Below are 22470 nucleotides of genomic sequence, written 5' to 3'. Positions count from 1 at the left end.
CTTTCTCTCTTGCCCCCCCTCTTTCTGTCTCTCTCTCTCCTCTCCCCCCCCACACTTTCTGTTTCTCTCTCCCCCCTGGGGGGGGGGGGCGGAAGGAATTCCTGGGAGGGAAGGGAGCCGCAGCAGAGGGATGAAAGAGCCGCATGTGGCTCTGGAGCCATGGGTTGCCGACACCCAATCTAGGACTTTTAGTCTCCCACCCTTGGCTGCACTTCCTTCGCCTTCCGCCTCAACTCATTTACAGCCAGCTTTCCTCCTCTGCTGGCCCTCCCCTGGCCATTCCCCCGGCCAATGGGCCTCTGGCCCCATGCCCTGGCCCATTTGTCGAGAACCCTTTGACCCGAGCCTTTGGTCGCATGGGACAAATAGACACCAGATATTCGGGTGGCAGGCAGAAGCCATGGAAGCTTCTGCCTGCCAGTGTGCAATGGGCGATAGGCAATGGTGGGATTCAAATTTTTTAACAACCGGTTCTCTGACCTAATGACTGGCTGGCTGGGTGGTCATGTGACTGGGTGGGTGTGACCAACTCAACGTCACTCATGCCCAGCCCCTCTCCTTCCAGCCACTCCTTGTCACACCCGGCCTCAAAGTATCTATAGTTCTGTAAAAATGTTGTTCACCTTTTTTCGACTTTATTATCTGCATCACATACTATAGATGTACTTTCATGGACCACTGAAAGGAGGAAATGGCTCACATGCTTTGCCCAAGAATGTGATAGGCAGGTCACAAAACAGGCTTTTGACAGGCTGCCACAAAGAAGGGGGGCAATGTATGGAAACTGAACAAAGAGAGAAGCAAACTAAAACTAAGGAGAAACTTCCTGACAGTGAGAACAATTAACTAGTGGAACTGCTTGTCTCCAGAAGTTCTGGGTGATCGATCACTGGAAGTTTTTAAGACCAGACTGGACAATTATTTCTCTGAAATGATATAGGGTCATTCCCCCTCCCCCAAGGTCCCTTCTAAATGTTATTCTGCCATCTTTCCCAGGCTCAGACTGGGATTTTGGCATCCTCAGTTTTCCTGCCTGAGCAGGGGGTTGGACTAGAAAAGCTCCAAAGTCCCTTTCAACTCTGTTAGTTTAGCTTCAACTCTGAGCTAAATAGCTAAATAGACTCTTGTTGGGATCCTATCTCTTTTGCTCCCTCTGGACTAATGAGCTAAAGAGCTGCCTCTACACATTCATTTTAATAAGATTTTTAGAAACCTGCAGTTGAAAGTTTTTCGTGTCTCCTTACCCTGAAGACCCAATTTCATTTAGAATTTAATCCCAAACTGATTGGCCTTTTGGCATTTCTCTTGATACTTCTCCAAATGCACCCCAAGGAGCCACATCTCTCTCTTCCTCTCCCTCTCTCACACACAAACACTTAGAGAGTTTAGAATCATAGGCTAGAAGAAGGTACCTTGGAGGTTTTATAGTTCAACCTTCTGCTCTTGCGGGTTCGCAGATATCCCGGCTTTGGCTGCAAGAACTGCAGGCAGCCTTTCCGGCCACACACTTCCTCCTCTCACTGTCACATGCAAGGCCACCGCCCAAGAGAAAGCGGCTGGTCAGGGCACTTTCAGGGGACGACACGAGCCCTTCCCAGGGAGCAAAGCATGACTTGGACGAACTGATCTGTCCTGAAGGCATGCTCCGTGTGGCATGGTGGCAGAAGGCAGAAGACGAGCTCCAGTGGTGGCAGAAGGCAAGACGAGCTCCAACGGTGGCAGAAGGCAAGCTCCAGAGCGGTGGCAGCGGCGCTTTGGGAGGGCAGGCTCTCCAGGGGCTCCACGTGTGCACCGCAGCAGAGCAGCAGTCTTGGCCCAAGCACGGCATCTCCCCCGAGGGCCGCACACCCACCCACTGGCTGGCCCGGTAGCGGTGCATTCCCCCGTCATGGGCTGGATGTGGGACTCAAGGCAGAGGGGAAGGGAAGCAGGTGGCAATCATTCAGAGGCCCTGCGGAAGCCGACTGTGCCAGGCCCAAGAGGCAAGCGAGGCTTGCCATTTATGCCCGAGGTAGCTCTTCGGCCGAGCGCAGTGGGTCTCCCTCTCCCGTCATCAGCATTGGCCTTACCTTCCAGACCTTCCATGTGCCTCCGCCGGCCAGAACGCCCTGCCCTTCAGATCCCAACGGTCCAGCACACGGCTGCCCATGGAAGTAAGGCTGACGGCAGGCAGCCCTCAGGGGAGATGCCGCGCTGGGGCTGAGGCTGCTGCTCCTCTGCGGTGCATACATGCAGCCCCGGGACATCTGCCTGCCCTCCTGGAGCGCCCCACCACTGGGCGCTAGCCCCATTTGGACCTGAAAGGCAGGGCAGTCGGGCCAGCAGAAGTGTGTGGACAGTCTGGCTCATCAAGGCCTTCAGGACAGATCAGGTCATCCAAGGCTTTCCTCCCCAGGAAGGGCTCCGTCATGGAGGGCTGTGTGCTTTGTCTCAGGCCTTGAGAAAGCAGTAGGAGGCAGAAGGAGAGAAATGGATTGAGGGTGAGAGGTGGAGGGCTAGAGAAACGGGAGGCTTTGGAGACGAGCACCCATCCTAGCCCCACTTCCCCGAGGGGTTTCTGCTGCTGGAGCGGACGGGAGCAGGCCAAGGTAGCTGGGCAAGTCTAGTCTAGGTGAGTGAGGAGCGGAGATTGGCGAAGGAAGGCAGTTGAGGCAGAGAGCTGGACTGTGGCAGCCACGTGATAGGTTGCAGCGGAAGGCAGGCAAGCTGGCTGGCCCATGTGGGAGGCAGCTAGGCTGGGATTCAGGCCTTGCTCGCAGGCTCAAGCAGATCAGGGCCACTCAGCTGGGCCATGGGGAGAGCGCTGCATGGGATGCAGCTGCGGTGGCAAAGGCAGGCAAGCTGGCTGGCCTGTAGAGACTGTGTGGTCGAGGCAAGCAAGGGAGCCAGACAGAGAGCAGCAGCAGCATCTATGCCAGGCAAGATGAGGAGTGACTGGGCAGGGTGGGGCGGGCGGGGCCAGCCAGTGATGGGATTTGTCGGTTCACCGAACTATGCAGAATCTTAAAAACCTGAACCGGTCGGAACTGGCTGAAGCTCATCTCTGGCGATAGGTGATTGCAGGGGCTTTTTGGGGGGGGGATGCGGCAGGTGAACGGCAGTGGTGTGTGGCTTCTGGCATTGTTGGGGCACGTGGGGAGTGTGGCTTCTAGTGTTGGGGGGCGTGGAAGCAGAATTGCCCTTTCGGCATCAGGCATAGAGTCAGTCCAGACATAGAAGCAATGAAAGGGAGTGTGGACAAAAAGGGAAGCTGCTGCTCCACAGGTTTTTTTTTTAAGCTGGCAGAGCTGGCAACAGACAGGCAGTGGTAGGCAGAGGCTTCCCATTTTGACCCCTCCCTCCGTCATTGCCTCTGTGCTAGGACTTCGGCCTGATGTGCCTCTGCGTGGCTCCGATCACCTCTCCCAGACTGTTCTGTCCCCATCACACACGCACACACACCAACAGACGTCCAAGAGTTAAAGACCAAACCAGCCGGCAAAATCCTTTTCCTTATGATAACGGAACTTGGCAACAACCTAGTGGCTGCCTGCCAAGAGTTTATTACTTACGAAGAGGAGTGATAACTTCTCCCCGCTTCTGGTACATCAAAGGAAACAGCTCAATAATTACAGAGTCAATCAAGTCCAAAGTCTAATCCAGCAAAGTCTATAGCAAAAGTCTATAGCAAAAGTCTGGCGTGGAATGAACATTGGAGCTTACCTGAACGTTCGATCTATGTGCGCTGCAGGAGAGTCCAAGCAATGGGTTCAAGTTTAGCCTGGTTGGTCAGAGACTGAGTTGAATTTGCCTAGCCACGCCTCTTTCTCCCATGAGCCTACAGGGTTTCGACGAAGAGGTCTGTAGAAGACGTAGCAAGATGATAGAAGAATGTCCACTACAAGTAAGTGTTGGATGCTGGACCGCTACAGTAGGGCGGGGTTGGACTCTCCTGCAGCGCACATAGTTCGAACATTCAGGTAAGCTCCAATGTTCAATCTCCTGTGCGCTGCTTGGAGAGTCCAAGCAATGGGATATACCCAAGCTAAGTATCCCTAGGGCGGGAGTTCGAGCGGTCCAGGTGTCGTTCTCCTGGTAGAACCTGCTGCAGGACTCTTCTGCCAAACGAAGCCTCGGCTGAGGCAAAAACGTCCAACTTGTAATTTCTGATAAAGGTAGTGGGAGTTGCAGCCCTGCAGATCTCCAATATGGAAGCCTGAGTAGCCCAGGCTGCTGTGGTGGCAGTGCTACGAGTTGAATGCGCAGTGATGTTTCTAGGCACTGGAGTAGATTGGTGTTCGTAAGCCATTGCGATGCAAGCTTGATCCATCTCGCAATTGTAGATGGGGTAACTTTCTTCCCCATGGGAGTAGGCTGGAATGATACAAATAGTGATTCAGACTGCCTGAATGATGCGGTCCTGTCAATATATTTGCGGAGTGCCCTACGAACGTCGAGCGTGTGCCAACGTCGTTCTCTAGGATGTGCTGGGTCAGGGCAAAAGTGAGGTAAAACCACCTCCTGTGCCCTGTGAAACCAAGAGTTGACTTTTGGTATGAAAGTCAGGTCCAACCTGAGGACCACCCTGTCGAAGTAAAAGATGCATAGATCTCCACGTACCGACAGTGCTGCCAGTTCGGAGATCCTTCTCGCAGATGAGATTGCTATCAAGAAGGCGACCTTGAAGGTAAGTATTCTGAGGCTGGCGGATCCTAAGGGCTCGAACGGAGCAGACGTAAGTGCTTGCAGAACGGAGCAGATGTAAGTGCTGGCAAGTCCCAGGAAGGATACCTATGGACTGGAGGAGACCGTAAGTTAGCAACTCCCCGAAGAAAACTCCTCACCTTGGGGTGTTGAGAGAGAGAGATAGGACCCTCTCCCTGTAGAATAGTTGCTAAGGCGGCCACCTGTCTGCGAAGTGTGTTGGCAGTAAGTCCCCGTTTGAATCCTTAGTGTAGGAAATTCAAGACGTCCGGAAGAGAAGCTGCCCTGGGAGGAATGTGTGATTTTCGGCACCAGCTAGAGAAGGTTGACCAAGTGGCGTCGTAAATTCTGGTGGTAGACGGACGACGAGACGCCTGGATGACGGAAACGACCTCGCTTGAGAATCTGGAGTCCTCAGGATTTCCCGCTCAATCGCCAGACGGCCACTTGGAGCCACTGGGGCTCGGGATGTTGAACTGCTTCCTGGCTTAGGACAATCCTGTCTGGCAGAATCCTCCATGGGAGGGACACTGACAGTGACACCAGGTCCGCAAACCAAACCCTTCTGGGCCAGTGTGGAGCCACCAACAGAATTTCTGCCTGCTCGTCCAGAAGCTTCCTGATGACCCTTGGTAGTACAGGTGTTGGAGGAAATGCATATAGAAGGCCTCGAGGCCAGGGCGCCCGAAGGGCGTCTGTCGCTTCTGCCCCCGGCGTCGGAAATCTGGAAAAGAACCGTGGTAGGTGAGTGTTCTTTGGTGTTGCAAACAGATCCACGCATGGTTGGCCGAACCTGGTCGTCAGTTGGTGAAACAGGTCTGGATGGAGACGCCATTCGGAGTGGTCGACGGTTGTTCGACTAAACCAGTCTGTTTAGTTGTGTGCGCCTGAAATATGTTCCGCTTGGAGGGAGAGCAGGTGTGATTCCGCCCAGAGGCCGAGGCTCTCTGCTTCGGACATCAGGTCCTTGGACCGGGTGCCTCCCTGCCTGTTCACGTGTGCCTTGGCGGTCACATTGACAGTTAACAGCAACACGTGATGGTTGGTTAGCGAGAGGTGGAAATGATGGAGAGCTAGGTGGGCAGCTCTGAGTTCCAACCAATTTATGTTGTGTAACAGATCCTGTGGAGACCATCTGCCCTGTGCCATCTGGGAACCCAGGTGAGCCCCCCAGCCGAATAGACTGGCATCTGAAGTTAGTGTTAGACGTGGCAGTTCCTTGAAGAGACAGCCTTTCTCTAGGGAAGGTGACGTCCACCAGTTCAGGGAGTGGAGAACTTTTGGAGGCATTCTGACTCTTGTTGTGGAGTGACTGATGCCTGCTCGTTGGCTTGGTAGGAGAAACCATTGTAAGGTTCGGGAATGTAACCTCGCCCAAGGAACGATGGCCAGACATGAAATCATTTTCCCTAGTAACTGGGACAATACTGCGAGGGAGACAGACCTGGCTGACCTGACCCGATGTATCAAGGCCCGTATGCTGACTAGACGTTCTGGTGATAGAAAAACCGACTGTGTCTATCCGGGCACCTAAATGATGGATAGAATGGGATGGAGTTAACTGGCTCTTTTCTAGATTTTTTGAAAACCTGTGAAGTTGCGGAGCCTGAATAGTCTCTGACAAATCCTGTCTCGCCTGCCTGATGGATGAAGATTGAATCAAAATGTCGTCTAGGTAACATTGAAGCCTGATTGGGCGAGCCCGCAGATGGGCTGCCACCACGTTCAGGAGCTTTGTGAACGTCCTGGGGGCAGAGGACAGGCCGAATAGAAGGGCCCTGTATTGGAAGTGTTGCCCTGCATAACAGAATCTGAGATATTTCCTGTGTGAAATCCGAATTGGTATGTGCAGGTAGGCTTCCTTTAGATCTATGGATGTAAGCAGATCCCCCTGTCTGATGCAATTTAGAATAGAGGTTAAGGATTGCATCTTGAATCTCTTGTATTTGATGTGTTTGCTGAGTCTTTTTAGATCTAGTGAATACCCTGCAACCCCCCGATTTCTTGGGGACCAGAAAGAGGATCGAGTAGAAACCGAGACACTGGTTCTATTGTCTGGATGGAGAGTAGATGAAGGATCTCGGCCTCCATCAGAGACCTCCTGGTGGCATCCCTGGGAAGAGTGCAAGAGATGAATCTCCTTGGAGGAAGGGATGAAAACTCCAATGTGAGACCGAGCCGGACGGTTTGCAGAGCCCAGTTGTGATGAGCTCCCATTGGGCTGAGAACCTCAAGAGGCGGCCTCCAATGGGAACGTGTGACTGGGAGTCATTTGGACCTGCGGTAAGGTCTACCGCCGGCCCCTCGAAAGGGTATCCTAGACTGGGGTTGTCTAGACCTGTCCCTGAACTAAGCCCTATCCTGGGATCAGTCTGAAGTTGGAGGGTAAGTCCTCTGATAGGTTGGGGCGGAGTAACCGCCCTCCGCCCCACGAAAGGACTGCCTGCGATAATATGGAGAGTATCTCCTGTCTGTCCTCCTGTGAGACAGGGGAAGTACCTTCCTTTTATCCTTGGTCTCTACCAAATAGGATCTAAAACATCACCAAAAAGATTATTGCCTTGAAAAGGAGCAGACGCCAATTTCCATTTGGATTTCATATCGGCTTGCCAATGGCGAAGCCATAATAATCGTCTGGAAGTCACATTAGAGGCCAGGGCCCTGGAAGCGAACTTAGCCGCATTAAGGGTTGCATCAGCAGAGTATTCTGCTGCAGCAATTAACTTGTTGATGTCCTGGTGTAACCTGACATCTCTCTGGGGAGCTCTTGCCTGCATTTGGCGCAGCCACAGGAGGGAGGTTCTATTAAAGAAGGAAGCTGCCGTGGCTGATCTGATCGCCCAGGCAGCTGCTTGATGTGTCTTACAAACTGACATCTCAGCTTTTCTATCCTCGATCTTCAGCCCTTCTGCAGAGTCTGAGGGGAGAATATTGGAAGATGCTAGATTGGCAAAGGGAGTATCTATTGTAGGCAACTTAAGCAAGTCCTCTACCTCCTTGTTCTACAGTGTACATCTTTTTGTCTAATCCACTGGGATTAGACAAGGACCCAGGTTGACCCATTGCTTCTTAATAATGTCTACGAATAATCTGGGAGAAGGAACAGCGTCCTGGATAGTGACCGGTTCTGTAAATAATCGAACATGGGGATCCTGCTCATCCGAGTGGTCAGATGCCCCAGCCACAACCCCTAGATTGGCCATGGTTTTGGCCTTGTATAACAAGGTCTTGAACATGCTAGGGTTGAAAAGGCCAGTGAAGGCTGGTTTGTCTGGAGATCTGCCTTCATCTTCAGAAAGATCATGATCTGCGAATTCTTCCAGCATAAGACCATTCACTGCCCTAAGAATCATGAGGCGAGTGAGGGGCCCGGGAATAAACCCTATTCTGGTGGGCCTGGTGTACATTGGGAGTGGTACCAGCTGAGTCAGGAGCAGGAAAGCCCCTTCTAAGCAGGGCAGAGTCAATGCCCTGGGCAATGGTCTGAGCTAACATCTGGCAGAGTTCCTGGGAAAGAACAGGGCCTGGCTTACTTCAGGGCGGAGCCCCGCCGCTGTAGGGGTGAAAGTAGCTGAGGGAGCTGACCTCCTACGTACTGGAATGACTCCCTGATCAGATGAGCCCTGTTCTAATTCAGTTGGAGGATCTGTGGTAATATCTGGAGACCAATTCAATCTATCTTCGTTTGAAGCAGAAGGAGGTGTATCCTGAATTGGAGGGATACTAGGCTCTGGGTGAACAATGACAAGGCCTAGGCCTGAGGAGGCTTCTGCCTGCTTTTTTGGCTTTGCAAATTGTTTCTCTAAGGCTTTTTGCCTTCTTTCTGCATCCTTATCAACAGCTGTGGAAGAAGGGGCCTTGGATCTGGTGATCTGAAGACTTAGCTCTCTTAGAAGCAGAGGAATGGGATGCAGTACTTTTGGAGTGAGAGGAGCTGCGATCCGCCATCTTGGAATGACAAGCAAAAAAGGCAATTCAATCAGAGGCTCTCACTAGGACAATGATTATAATAATGATATTATTCCTCATTCCAGTAGTTGTAAATATGGTGCCAATTTTCTACTGCTGTTATGTATTAAGCGTGAGACTGATCAATGACCAGCTCTAATAACGCTATGAGAGAAAGGCAGCAGTAATCAATGGTGCGGGAGAGACACAACAATCCCCAAACCATAAAGGCAATAGCAGTAAATCAGCCAGCAATGCTAGGCCCGATCGCCAAAACTCACGTGGCTCCTTGCTGTGTTTCCAATAAACCAGGACTGCTAATTAAGATCCCTTGAAGGTTTCTGAAAAGTTTGAGGCTTTTGCTCCGTTTCTGAGCTGGTAGAAGTCAAATTTGCCTTTAAAAACTGCTAGGAGTCAATTTTGCCTTTAAGAGGATTGCCTCCGCTGTGCTGTTAATGGCGGCAATTAGGAGAGGCCCCTGAGGCAAGAGATTAGCTCCGGAGCTAATTAGCTCCACGGAGCTCCCGGCTGCAGCTGGAAAACACCTCAGGCTGTTGGTGATAATTTTAAAGAGAAAAGGCTGGCAGTATTTTAAATAATTTTTCTAAGACAGAGAAATTTAAAGCAAGTCTCTTTAGGCCGACTGAGTTGAAACACTGAAGGCTCATGGGAGAAAGAGGCGTGGCTAGGCAAATTCAACTCAGTCTCTGGCCAACCAGGCTAAACTTGAACCCATTGCTTGGACTCTCCAAGCAGCGCACAGGAGATGCTTTCAGCTTTGTTCGTCACAAGGTTTGACTGGCCACCACGCTCCCTTTTATACCCTGTGGGGTGTGGTCCAGTGACTCAGCCTAATCTCGGGCACGCCTTTTCTTCTGTTGCGCGCGCTTATCTCTGCGACGCTGGCGTGGATCCAGCCAAGACTCATTACTCTCATCACTGTCCACCTGTGGCTGCGTGGACGTGCTTGGCTCCGGCCCTATCTCTTGCCCTTCGGCAGACACCGAAGGCATTGCCAAAGAGGAGGGTCCTGGAGAGGGAGGCCTTGCCAACTCTTCTCCTTCACTCTCGGAGTCCTCTCCTGCCGATGACACAGGCTCAGGTAACGGAGCCACAACACTGACCTGTGCATGTGTTTCTGTGTGCGTGCACGCACATGGGACTCACCCCTTGCAGCTGCAAGGCAATGGCAGGCTGCAAACTAATGAAAACTCTTTTTTTTTACTGCTTTTTTTTTTTCTCACCTATTACTACTTCAATGGTGTGTGCTCAAGGGACTGTGGACTGTGCATCCCCCTAACCTGCCTCTGATTCAGTGGTGGGATTCTGCCGGTTCTAGGCGGTTCGACTGAACCGTATGTTAAATTGCTGGCTAGCCCCATCCCTTGCCCCGCCCCTCCGCAGCACTATTTATTGCCAATAAATAGTGGTGGGTGAGGGGTGGGCGAGCCAGCAATTTAACGGTTCGGTATTTTTTTGTAGCTCGGCGGGCCAATAAATGATATGACGTTCGGTGATGTCATGATATGACATCACCAAACCGGTTCTGCCCCCCCCGCCGCATTATTCTTACCTTTAATTTGACCCCACCCCCAATCTATTGCTGCCTCCTGAGTCCCAGCTGATCGGCTAGAGGGGAAAAAACTGTTTAAACTCTTGCCGCGGGGCTTCAAAGGGCCGCCCTACAAGCTGTTAAAAGAAAACAAATGAGTAGACCAGTGGTTCCCAAAGTGGGCGGTACCGCCCCCTAGGGGCGGTGGGATGCCTTAGGGGTCGGTAAGAGGCAAGGGAGGCAGGGAGGCGCTAGAGGCAAAAGGGGGCGGTAGGGTGGCCCCCATCCTTTGGCCTGTGCAGTTACCTCCTTGCAAGCAAACAGCAAGAAAAAACAACTCCTTTCAGCTTCAGCATAGGCTAATTAGCCCGTTGATTAGATAGGCCTCCCAACTCTCAGCTGATTTGCTCTCAGCTATTTTGCGCAGGGCTCTGGAGCAGATTTTTTTTTTTCTCCTTGTGCAAATCAAGCTGAAAACGAAACTGAACGTAAAGCAAGCTGTTGGCTTTGCTGTTTGCTGCAACGTTGGAAAATTAGGCAGAGGCCGATTTCTTTTCTTTTTCCTCACCAAAAAAGGTAGGTGCAAACGATGGGAAATTTAGGGCAAAAGAGGAGAGTTCAAGATTTTAAAACACAAAAGAAAAAAAGCTCTATTTAACTAGGGAATTGTAATAATTGAGATACTATTAATTGTATATTGTGTTGAAAGCAGAAATGGTTAAGTTGTGGTTTGTAGGAATATATGGGGGAAATTATTTGGTTTATTATTATTGGTAAATATAATTAATTGATTTGTAAGAAATTGGATTGCATGGAAATAATTGGAATATTCATGTTCATATTGATTAATATACAAATGTTGAATTTGTATTAAACAACTTTAATATTACATAATTAACCAATGTGAGGATGGATATTTATTTATTTATTTGTTTCCATTTCTATACCGCCCTTCTCCAATTAGGACTCAGGGCGGTGAACAGCCAAAGTAAAAAACAGAACATACAAAATTTAAAAAACAGTTTAAAATAATTAAATATTTTGGCCGTAAATTAAAACAATCCAATTTAAAATCAATTTAAAATTTAACTCAAGCCAGCCCAGCTAGTTGAAATAAATAGGTTTTCAGGGCCCGACGAAAAATCCTGTTATTGTACGTATCTCTGGGGGGAGGTTGTTCCAGAGGGTGGGCGCCGCCACAGAGAAGGCTCTCCCCCTGGGGGTCACCAGCCGACATTGTCTGGCGGACGGCACCTGGAGGAGGCCCACTCTGTGCGAGCGTACTGGCCGGTGGGAGGCTATTGGTGGCAGAAGGCGGTCTCGTAGATACCCCGGCCCTAAGCCATGGAGTGCTTTAAAGGTGGTCACCAACACCTTGAAGCGCACCCGGAAGACCACCGGGAGCCAGTGCAGCTCGCGCAGGAGAGGTGTCACATGGGAGTGCCTCGTCGCCCCCATAATCCCCCGCGCGGCCGCGTTCTGGACCAGCTGGAGCCTCCGGGTGCACCCCAGGGGGAGCCCCATGTAGAGAGCGTTGCAGTAGTCCAGGCGGGAAGTGACGAGTGCCTGAGTGACTGTGTGTAGGGAGTCCCGATCTAGAAAGGGGCGTAACTGGTGTATCAGGCGGACCTGATAAAAAGCCCCCCTGGCCACGGCCGTCAAATGATCTTCTAAAGACAGCCTTGCGTCCAGGAGGACGCCCAAGTTACGAGCCCTCTCCGTGGGGGCGAGTGATTCGCCCCCAATAGCCAGCGATGGCATCAGCTGGCTATATCGGGACGCCGGAAGCCACAGCCACTCGGTCTTGGAGGGGTTGAGTCGGAGCCTGTTTCTCCCCATCCAGGCCTGCACGGCCTCCAGGCACTGGGACATCACTTCAAGGGCATCGTTGGGGTGGCCTGGGGTGGAGATGTACAGCTGGGTGTCATCAGCATACTGATGGAACTCCACCCTGAAGCCACGGATGATCTCACCCAGCGGCTCTACATAAATGTTGAACAGAAGGGGCGAGAGGACCGATCCTTGTGGCACCCCACAAGCAAGGTGCCTACGGGTCGACCGCTGCCCCCCTGTCAACACAGATTGCGACCGGTCAGAGAGGTAGGAGGAGAACCACCGCAGAACGGTGCCCCCCACCCCCACCCCCACCAACTGGTGCAACATGATACCATGGTCGATGGTATCAAAAGCCGCTGAGAGGTCTAACAGGACCAGGATAGAGGAGCAACCCCTATCCCGAGCCCTCCAGAGATCATCCACCAACGCGACCAATGCCGTTTCCGTGCTGTGCCCAGGCCGGAAGCCAGACTAGAGCGGGTCTAGATAGACAGCTTCATCCAGGTACCGGGGAAGCTGTTGCGCTACCACACTCTCAACAACCTTCGCAACAAAGCGAAGGTTGGAGACTGGACAATAGTTAGCCAAAACAGCCGGATCCAGAGAGGGCTTCTTGAGGAGGGGCCTCACATAAAAATAGATGACAATGGGAAGGGGTATAATATAGAATAGAAGGGAAAAATTAAATTTGATTAAGATTAGAGATTTATTTATTTTATTTTATTTTATTCAATTTATATCCCGCACTTCTCCAAGTGGACTCAGGGCGGTGCACAGCCAGACTAAAACACATATCGATACAAAATTTAAAATTATTAAAAGAATTAAATAACTGTGGCCCAAAAAAGATATGAGGATGAAGCGTAATATTGGTTTTTTAAAAAAATAGATGAGGAATAAATATGGCAAAAAGGAAATATAGAAATTGTAAATTTAATTGAAATGACTAAACACTGTTTAAATTTGTGAGCCGGCCAAATACTCTGTTCAAAGAAAATACATTGTATGTGTGTTTCTAATTATTGCTATTTAATCATATTTGTTCTCTTTTATTCTTTAAAGTTTAACAATTCATTCTTTATCTTAATATCTATATATTTGTTTGGGGTTGCCTTTCTTCAATTTCATCTTTTTTATTGTACAGCAATCTTTCTCCTCAAACTTACCACCTCTCTCTTTTCTTTCCTTCTTACTTTCTCTTCCCCCCGCCCGCTTCTTCTCCTTCCTATTTCCTCTTCCTTTCTCCTTCTCTCTTCCTCTCTTACCCTCCCTCCTACTCTAATTTCCCTTCCCTTCCTTCTTCCCTTCTCTTCCTTCCCTCTCTCTCCTTTCTTCTTCCATCTTTCTTCTCCTTCCTTCATCCTATTGCTATTCATTTCATCCTATTCATCCTATTGCTGTATTCATTTTCAATTTTATATTTTCCACTATGGAGTCCCCGGTCTTTCTTTCATTTGTCAAGTATATTTCTCAAAATTTCCCCTCATCATTTTAATTATTAGCAGTATATTTCATCTTATTCCATTTTTCTATTGAACCCAGTGTAATCATCTTTATCTTTTTTTTCTATTATTTCCTTTTCAATATTATCTCCTTGTTTCTCTTGCTTCTCATTCATCTTTTCTCTTTCTTTTTTTTGCAAGATAACCAATTCTCTGCTTCATTATTTCCCTTAAATGCCTCCCTTACTTTTCGAAACATCTCCCTTAGTGTCTCATATTCATCCTCCCAATTCCCCATATTTTCAATTTTAAAACGCTAGGATTTTTAAGCTTATTCTTTTCATTTATATATGTGGGAACCGGTAGTAAAAAATGTTAGAACCCACCCCTGACTGGCTGCCCAGGCTGCAGCCGAAGCTCCGCATCGTAATGGGCTCCAGGAGGAGGAAGGGCACCCTCTGCCCCATTGCGAAGCTCAGTAAGAGCAGCAAGAGCCGGCTGCAGGCGCAGTCAGATGGGCGCACGCGCAGTGGGGAGCAGACTTAAAGTGCTGCCTCCAAGCTGAGGGGCGACCCGATAGTAGGTTCGCTGCCGGTAGGTTCGCTGCCGCCGCTGCCCAAACAGGAGAGGAGAAAGAGATGGAGAAAAAGAGAAATGAAGGAGAGAAATGGGGGAGAAAGAGAAATGAAGGAGAGAAGGGGGAAAGAGATGAAGGGGAGAAAGGAGGAGAGGAGAAAGAGATGGAGAGAAAGAGAAATGAAGGGGAGAAAGGAGGAGAGAGAAAGAGAAATGAAGGAGAGAAATGGGGGAGAAAGAGAAATGAAGGAGAGAAGGGGGAAAGAGATGAAGGGGAGAAAGGAGGAGAGGAGAAAGAGACGGAGAAAAAGAGAAATGAAGGAGAGAAATGGGGGAGAAAGAGAAATGAAGGAGAGAAGGGGGAAAGAGATGAAGGGGAGAAAGGAGGAGAGGAGAAAGAGATGGAGAGAAAGAGAAATGAAGGAGAGAAGGGGGAAAGAGATGAAGGGGAGAAAGGAGGAGAGAGAAAGAGAAATGAAGGAGAGAAATGGGGGAGAAAGAGAAATGAAGGAGAGAAGGGGGAAAGAGATGAAGGGGAGAAAGGAGGAGAGGAGAAAGAGATGGAGAAAAAGAGAAATGAAGGAGAGAAATGGGGGAGAAAGAGAAATGAAGGAGAGAAGGGGGAAGAGATGAAGGGGAGAAAGGAGGAGAGGAGAAAGAGATGGAGAGAAAGAGAAATGAAGGAGAGAAGGGGGAAAGAGATGAAGGGGAGAAAGGAGGAGAGGAGAAAGAGATGGAGAGAAAGAGAAATGAAGGAGAGAAGGGGGAAAGAGATGAAGGGGAGAAAGGAGGAGAGGAGAAAGAGACGGAGAAAAAGAGAAATGAAGGAGAGAAATGGGGGAGAAAGAGAAATGAAGGAGAGAAGGGGGAAAGAGATGAAGGGGAGAAAGGAGGAGAGGAGAAAGAGATGGAGAGAAAGAGAAATGAAGGGGAGAAAGGAGGAGAGAGAAAGAGAAATGAAGGAGAGAAATGGGGGAGAAAGAGAAATGAAGGAGAGAAGGGGGAAAGAGATGAAGGGGAGAAAGGAGGAGAGGAGAAAGAGATGGAGAGAAAGAGAAATGAAGGAGAGAAATGGGGGAGAAAGAGAAATGAAGGAGAGAAGGGGGAAAGAGATGAAGGGGAGAAAGGAGGAGAGAGAAAGAGAAATGAAGGAGAGAAATGGGGGAGAAAGAGAAATGAAGGAGAGAAGGGGGAAAGAGATGAAGGGGAGAAAGGAGGAGAGGAGAAAGAGATGGAGAAAAAGAGAAATGAAGGAGAGAAATGGGGGAGAAAGAGAAATGAAGGAGAGAAGGGGGAAAGAGATGAAGGGGAGAAAGGAGGAGAGAGAAAGAGAAATGAAGGAGAGAAATGGGGGAGAAAGAGAAATGAAGGAGAGAAGGGGGAAAGAGATGAAGGGGAGAAAGGAGGAGAGGAGAAAGAGACGGAGAAAAAGAGAAATGAAGGAGAGAAATGGGGGAGAAAGAGAAATGAAGGAGAGAAGGGGGAAGAGATGAAGGGGAGAAAGGAGGAGAGGAGAAAGAGATGGAGAGAAAGAGAAATGAAGGAGAGAAGGGGGAAAGAGATGAAGGGGAGAAAGGAGGAGAGAGAAAGAGAAATGAAGGAGAGAAATGGGGGAGAAAGAGAAATGAAGGAGAGAAGGGGGAAAGAGATGAAGGGGAGAAAGGAGGAGAGGAGAAAGAGATGGAGAAAAAGAGAAATGAAGGAGAGAAATGGGGGAGAAAGAGAAATGAAGGAGAGAAGGGGGAAGAGATGAAGGGGAGAAAGGAGGAGAGGAGAAAGAGATGGAGAGAAAGAGAAATGAAGGAGAGAAGGGGGAAAGAGATGAAGGGGAGAAAGGAGGAGAGGAGAAAGAGATGGAGAGAAAGAGAAATGAAGGAGAGAAGGGGGAAAGAGATGAAGGGGAGAAAGGAGGAGAGGAGAAAGAGATGGAGAGAAAGAGAAATGAAGGAGAGAAATGGGGGAGAAAGAGAAACGAAGGAGAGAAGGGGGAAAGAGATGAAGGGGAGAAAGGAGGAGAGGAGAAAGAGATGGAGAGAAAGAGAAATGAAGGAGAGAAGGGGGAAAGAGATGAAGGGGAGAAAGGGGGAGAGGAGAAAGAGATGGAGAGAAAGAGAAATGAAGGAGAGAAATGGGGGAGAAAGAGAAATGAAGGAGAGAAGGGGGAAGGGGGGAAAGAGATGAAGGGGAGAAAGGGGGAGAGGAGAAAGAGATGGAGAAAAAGAGAATTGAAGGAGAGAAATGGGGGAGAAAGAGAAATGAAGGAGAGAAGGGGGAAGGGGGGAAAGAGATGAAGGGGAGAAAGGAGGAGAGGAGAAAGATGGAGAGAAAGAGAAATGAAGGAGAGAAGGGGGAAAGAGATGAAGGGGAGAAAGTGGGAGAGGAGAAAGAGATGGAGAGAAAGAGAAATGAAGGAGAGAAATGGGGGAGAAAGAGAAATGAAGGAGAGAAGGGGGAAAGAGATGAAGGGGAGAAAGGGGGAGAGGAGAAAGAGATGGAGAGAAAGAGAAATGAAGGAGAGAAATGGAGGAGAAAGAGAAATGAAGGAGAGAAGGGGGAAAGAGATGAAGGGGAGAAAGGAGGAGAGGAGAAAGAGATGGAGAGAAAGAGAAATGAAGGAGAGAAGGAGAAATGAAGGAGAGAAGGGGAAAGAGATGAAGGGGAGAAAGGGGGAGAGGAGAAAGATGGAGAGAAAGAGAAATGAAGGAGAGAAAGAGAAATGAAGGAGAGAAGGGGAAAGAGATGAAGGGGAGAAAGGGGGAGAGGAGAAAGAGATGGAGAGAAAGAGAAATGAAGGAGAGAAAGAGAAATGAAGGAGAGAAGGGGAAAGAGATGAAGGGGAGAAAGGGGGAGAGGAGAAAGAGATGGAGAGAAAGAGAAATGAAGGAGAGAAAGAGAAATGAAGGAGAGAAATGGGGGAGAAAGAGAAATGAAGGAGAGAAAGGAGGAGAGGAGAAAGATGGAGAGAAAGAGAAATGAAAGAGAGAAAGGGGGGTAGAAAGAGTGATGAAGGAGAGAAAGGGGGGAGAAAGAGAAATGAAGGAAAGAAAGTGGGGTAGAAAGAGAGATGAAGGAGAGAAAGGGGGGGAGAAAGAGAGATGAAGAGGAGAAAGAAAAATGAGAGAGATGAGACCCAGAAATATCTGTTTAAAAGAAAATACTGGGAGGCACAAAACCTAGGTGGGAGTAAGTGATATGAAGTTGGCAATGCCCACCCAGATTTAAGGTTTTGTTTAAGTGTTTACATGTGTTTAAGGTTGAGTATTTAAGGTTGCAGACATCCGATCGCTTCACCCTGCAGCCAGCCCTGTAGGCCTGTGCCCATCTCCCATCTGGGCAGCAGCGGCCTACCTACCCTGGTTGTATCACCTTGCCCTGCAGCCGGCCCAAACGCCCACCTTGGACTGCCTCGGACTGCTCCAGCAGGTCATTTTTATTTAATTAATTTAATTAAGAATGCTGCAATGGGCATAAATGATCACCGGTCAAAAGTGCGAGGACCTGTCAGAAATCACTTTTTTCAGCCCTCTGGGTAGTCCCTATGTGCATATGGACTACTCAGAGGGCTGAAAAAGTTATTTTTGACCAGTCCTCGCACTTTTGACCAGTCCTTGAACTTACGACTGTCCTCACATTTTACGTTTTGCACCCTATCTTGTCACCGTGGTGAAGAGAAGTAGTGGTGAAATGACTGACACAGTTGTTAAGAATGCCGCAACGGGCATAAATGTGAGGAAGGTCATAAGTGCGAGGACCGGTCAAAAATGTGAGGACCAGTCAGAAATGACTTTTTTCAGCCCTCTGAATAGTCCCTATGTGCATATGGACTAGTCAGAGGGCTGAAAAAGTTATTTTTGACTCGCACTTTTGAGCAGTCCTTGAACTTACGACTGTCCTCACATTTTACGTTTTGTGTCCTATCTTGTCACCGTGGTGAAGAGAAGTAGTGGTGATATGACTGACATGGTTGTTAAGAATGCCGCAACAGGCATAAATATGAGGATGGTCATAAGTGTGAGGACCAGTCAAAAATGCGAGGACCATTGCATGCTCAATGTGTTTGGTCAATCAGTTACGAATCCATCTGGTTGTGGTGCTGTCTATCTTACCAAGTAGTTTGGGTCTACTTTGTCAAATGCCTTGCAGAAATCCAAGTAAATATGAAGCATTTCCCTGATCACTAATTTAATTTCTGTATTGCAGAAGGCAGTAAGGTTTGTCTGGCATGATGTTTTAACAAACCCATGCTCATTTCTAGTAATTGACTTGTTCATTTATAGTGCTCACAAATGTGCTATTTGATTATTGTTTTCCAGGATCTCCCCAGGTATTAATTCTTTATCTACTTACCAATTTTATTACCTCTTTTTTCTTGTATTTTTAAAAATGATTAGAATTTTTTTTTAAATAGCCCAGTCATTTACCTGATTGTCTATGCATCTTGCCCACCATACTAGTCGCTGGAGCATCATGGGAGAAGTGCTGCAGTTCAGATGAAGAGTGCTGAGGATAGAAGGGGAGCACAGGAGGCAAATTGGGAGGGAAGGAAAGGGAAGTAGTACTGGAAGAATAGGACCTGGGTTCTACTGACAGTTTCCTCTCGCTGGACATTTCCTTTTAAAATAAGGAAAAAGAGAAATAAATAAATACCAAAATTGGGATCAACAAGCGCAAACAGGTGGCCAGTACGGAGCCAGGAAATCAATAAAAGTTAGAATATGATAAGAAAAAAATGCACTTACAACATCACATTCTCCAGAACCCTATTTTAGCACAAATAATACATAAACATTAAAACACATCTTTTCAGCACCCATGGTGGCAGTGGTTAGAATGCAGTATTACAGGCTAACTCACTGCTCACTCTAGGAGTTTGATTTGGAGCAGCTCAAGGTTGATTCAGCCTTTCATCCTTCTGAGGTTGGTGAAATGAGGACCCAAATTTTGGAGGGCAATATAAATGTAAAATGCTTAGAGATTTAGCTGTAAAGCACTATGAAGTGGTATATAAGTCTATGTGCTATTGCTCCCCCCTCTTGGGTGCTGCTGCTGCTGCCCAACACTCTAATATAGCATGCCCACAAGCCACTTGCTGCTAACTTCCCAGTGTATTTCTTTTCTCTTTTTCCTCTGCTGCTGCAGCACATCCCTAATGTCCCCCTCCCCCATTCCCCCCTCCCCAATCTTCTACTGCAGGGGTGTCATTTCTTTGAAGGCTGGATAAGCATTGTAGTTCTCCTTCGTGGGTTGGTGGGGGAGTGGCGGGGGTGGGTGGGATGGATGCCTCTTGCAGCTCCCTGCCAGCCATAACAGGGTGCAGGGATCTAGGCAGAACCTCGCGCCTCATTTTCACCCTCCATGCAGCACTTTGCCAGCTGTTTTCGGCCCATTTTCGACCAGCTGCAGGCCATACTGCAGGCCATAGCTGCAGACCATACTGCAGGCCATAGAGGGCGAAAACGGCCACACAGCCCGTTTTAGCCCCCAGAGGCACCGTGGGCTGGTTCTTTGATATTTCCAGGGCCAGACTTAAGCACCCCAAGGGCTGGAGCCGGCCTGCGGGCCTTGAGTTTGACTCCCTTGTTCTTTTCTGCCTTCTTTTCCCACTCTGCCTTGTCCCCGCTCCTCAGCTGTTGTCCCTGACTGACTAAACTCCTCAGTTCTGGCCTTTTCCAACTTTTCCCTGAACTACTCCTGCTTGGAACAGTCACATTTGGGTTGATACCTGGAACAGAACAGCCCCAACCAGAACATTTGAAGCATCTCCATGCATGTTTTTAATTTTCATTCTGGTGGTGATCATTTTTCTCCTCATGGCTATAGCAACTTATGTTATGGCAAATGAAGAGTCAGATTCCTCAAAAATTCTGAGAATTTTTCTGAGAAATATCAATTCCTCAGGTACAGAAACCAGCACAGTTGAATATGTTTTAACTTCTAGAAGACATGTCAATTACTTAAGAATTTTTTTCATAGGAGATTCTTTAGAAATTTAAGAATCAGCTGGCAAGAATCAACTAAGGCATGTAAAAAAAATAATAGCATTCCTCTGCTGATTTTAATCACTCATTTTTCTTTTCTTTTGGCTATTTAGAACACTTCGACCAGAAATTGAGTAACGAAAAGAAACTATTAGGAATAAATAACTGCCCTAATTACCCAGCAAACCTAACCAAGCTAAATTATATTTTGCCAATCCTTCACCATGTGAGGATGGAATATAAGAAAATAACCCAAACTATTTTGATGGATGTTTGGATAAATGAGATGTTTAGGTTACTTATTGGGGGGTGTTGTACAATTTTGTTTCCTTTCTAATGTTTTCCTCTCGAGTGCAGGATCCACTTTTTTTGGTTCAGCTGAGTGTTGATCCATTGTTGTGACAGGAATTAACTGGCTTATTACCCGAACCTCATGTTGTGGGCTGAGAGAAAATGTGGCTGGCCCAAAGTCACCCTGATGGCTTTCTCCCCAATGTCTTATGTTAAATTGCTATACTGGCAAAATCTATTGACATCTCAGTTTAAATATGGCCATTTTCAGGTTCAGATATCGAAGTTATTATAAGTAATAGTTAAATCTTATGGGGCACAAAAGGCTCGTAATTTTTGTTTATAATAATTGTTAATTATTAACAATTAATTATTATATAAAGTAATTTGACACACTCATATTAATGACTGAATGGCACAAGGGGAATAGATCCCTATTTCATCTAAATATTGTTAATAAAAATGTGAAAATATATTAAATTACAGCTTTTTCAAGAAACAATATTTTGGACTTATTGGACCTCCTTATTACCTCTGTATTGAAAAGGAACACATACATTTTTCAGATCAGTGTGAGGTAATGATTAGGTGTTGATTAGCAGCAGGGAGACCAAGTTTCTAGTCCACCTAGTCCAGATGTTCACTCGGTGACTTTGGCCCAATAAAATGTTCTCAATTCAACCTACCTCACGGGCGAACCTGTAGTTTAAAAAAAAAGCTACCAATTCGGTTGAACTGGCAGTTTAAAAAGCTACCGGTTCCTCCGAACTGGTATTTCTGACGATCAGCTGTACAGCGGAGTTTAGTTTTGCTAGAAAGCAGGAAAACCTGCTTTGTAGCAAAACTAAATTGCACGCCACAGCTGATTCCCCCTGCTGTTCTACTTACCTTCCCAAGGCTCCTTTTGGTGTGTACTGTGCATGCGCGCACGCAGCATTCACCGAAAGGAGGCTTGGGAAGGTAAGTAGAACAGCGGGGGGGGGGGGAGGAGATGATCAGCTGTGCAGTGCAGTTTAGCTTTGCTAGAAAGCAGGAAATCCTGCTTTCTAGCGAAGCTAAATCGCATGCCACAGTTGATCCCCCCCCCTTGCTTCTACTTGCCTTCCTCCTTTTGGAGTGTGTAGTGTGTGCATTTGGTGCGCAGTGCACAGCCAGTGAACCGATAGCAAACCGGTTCAGATTTGACCACTGGAACAGGGTATTCTTCCTGTAAAACCTTTAGCAATCACACTAAACCAATAAAGTGCAGTAGTTCAAGAAATTTCCTTTTAAACCATTTTACTTACAAAATTCTGAGAAGAAGCAAGTTTCTCTTCTCTGCTTGTGATGGCTGTCCCACTGAGACTGCGTGCAATGCGACGGAAGTTCTCTGCACTATAGGTTTCCTCCTCTGGCTCCTGGCCAGTATATGGCAACTGTATTCAGAAAGAGAACTTAATGGTAAATGAATGTACAGAATCACATTACTCAAGTACTCCTACAACATCATGGACTGAGTTCATTTTAGGTTTTTATTAACTAACAAGTTGAATCTGCTTTGATATTTGTGAGTTGAGAGACATACATTACATTATTTCTCAGGCTAAAGCTGTTTTATTCATTAAACTTGTGGAACAGGATTCCTCATCAGAAGGAAAGGAAGAACTGGATTATAAATATTATTGACCTTGTGAAATTGTTTTGAATTTAATTGGAGCTGGAACGAAGACGCTTTTTTGGCTTTCTTGGCCTATGTGGTTTATTGGGACAGTGAGGAATTTGGTAGGGCCTTTTTGGATTACAAACATCATTTGATAGACATTCTGGGAGGTAAAAGAAGAAAAATGAAACAATAGATAGACTTGGACAAGGGAAAACTGGATCTTAAAACAACCTGTGATCTTAACTAACTTTGTTTATTCCCCCGCCCAAATAGACTCAGTATATTAGTATTGGTATTGATATACGCTGAACGTATTGCAAAATTAATCGTAAAAAGGTATTGATGGTGTAATTAGGTTAAGATTAGTATTGTAGACAAACAGAAAAAGGAAAGGGAGGGGGGAAGGAAAAAAAGAGCACTCCAAATATAACTAAAATAGGAAAGAAAGCATCTTATACACCGACATCTGCAACATCCATCCCATCAAGTCAGAGATCAATAGATGTATTGATATAACAAGAG

At 47.6% G+C, this 22470-nt stretch overlaps 1 protein-coding gene across 9 annotated transcripts in view; it reads right to left on the bottom strand.

The window, feature by feature from the left end:
• Positions 1 to 22470, bottom strand: part of USP54 (ubiquitin specific peptidase 54) — a 167257-nt gene that overhangs the window by 1819 nt on the left and 142968 nt on the right. For all 9 annotated transcript variants that reach the window (XM_060694164.2, XM_087872318.1, XM_034435269.3 and 6 more), the window contains 2 exons: positions 21593 to 21721; positions 18459 to 18648 (listed from right to left, as the gene is read on the bottom strand). In XM_060694164.2, the coding sequence (XP_060550147.2) occupies positions 18459 to 18648; positions 21593 to 21721 (319 nt within the window). The remainder of the gene's footprint in view (positions 1 to 18458; positions 18649 to 21592; positions 21722 to 22470) is intronic.

The sequence above is a fragment of the Pantherophis guttatus genome, chromosome 6, assembly GCF_059756535.1.
Source record: "Pantherophis guttatus breed Tessera chromosome 6, ASM5975653v1, whole genome shotgun sequence".
Classification (NCBI taxonomy): domain Eukaryota; kingdom Metazoa; phylum Chordata; class Lepidosauria; order Squamata; family Colubridae; genus Pantherophis; species Pantherophis guttatus.
The sequence above is the reverse complement of the archived record's forward strand: the minus strand, read 5'-3'. Positions and strand labels throughout refer to the sequence as shown.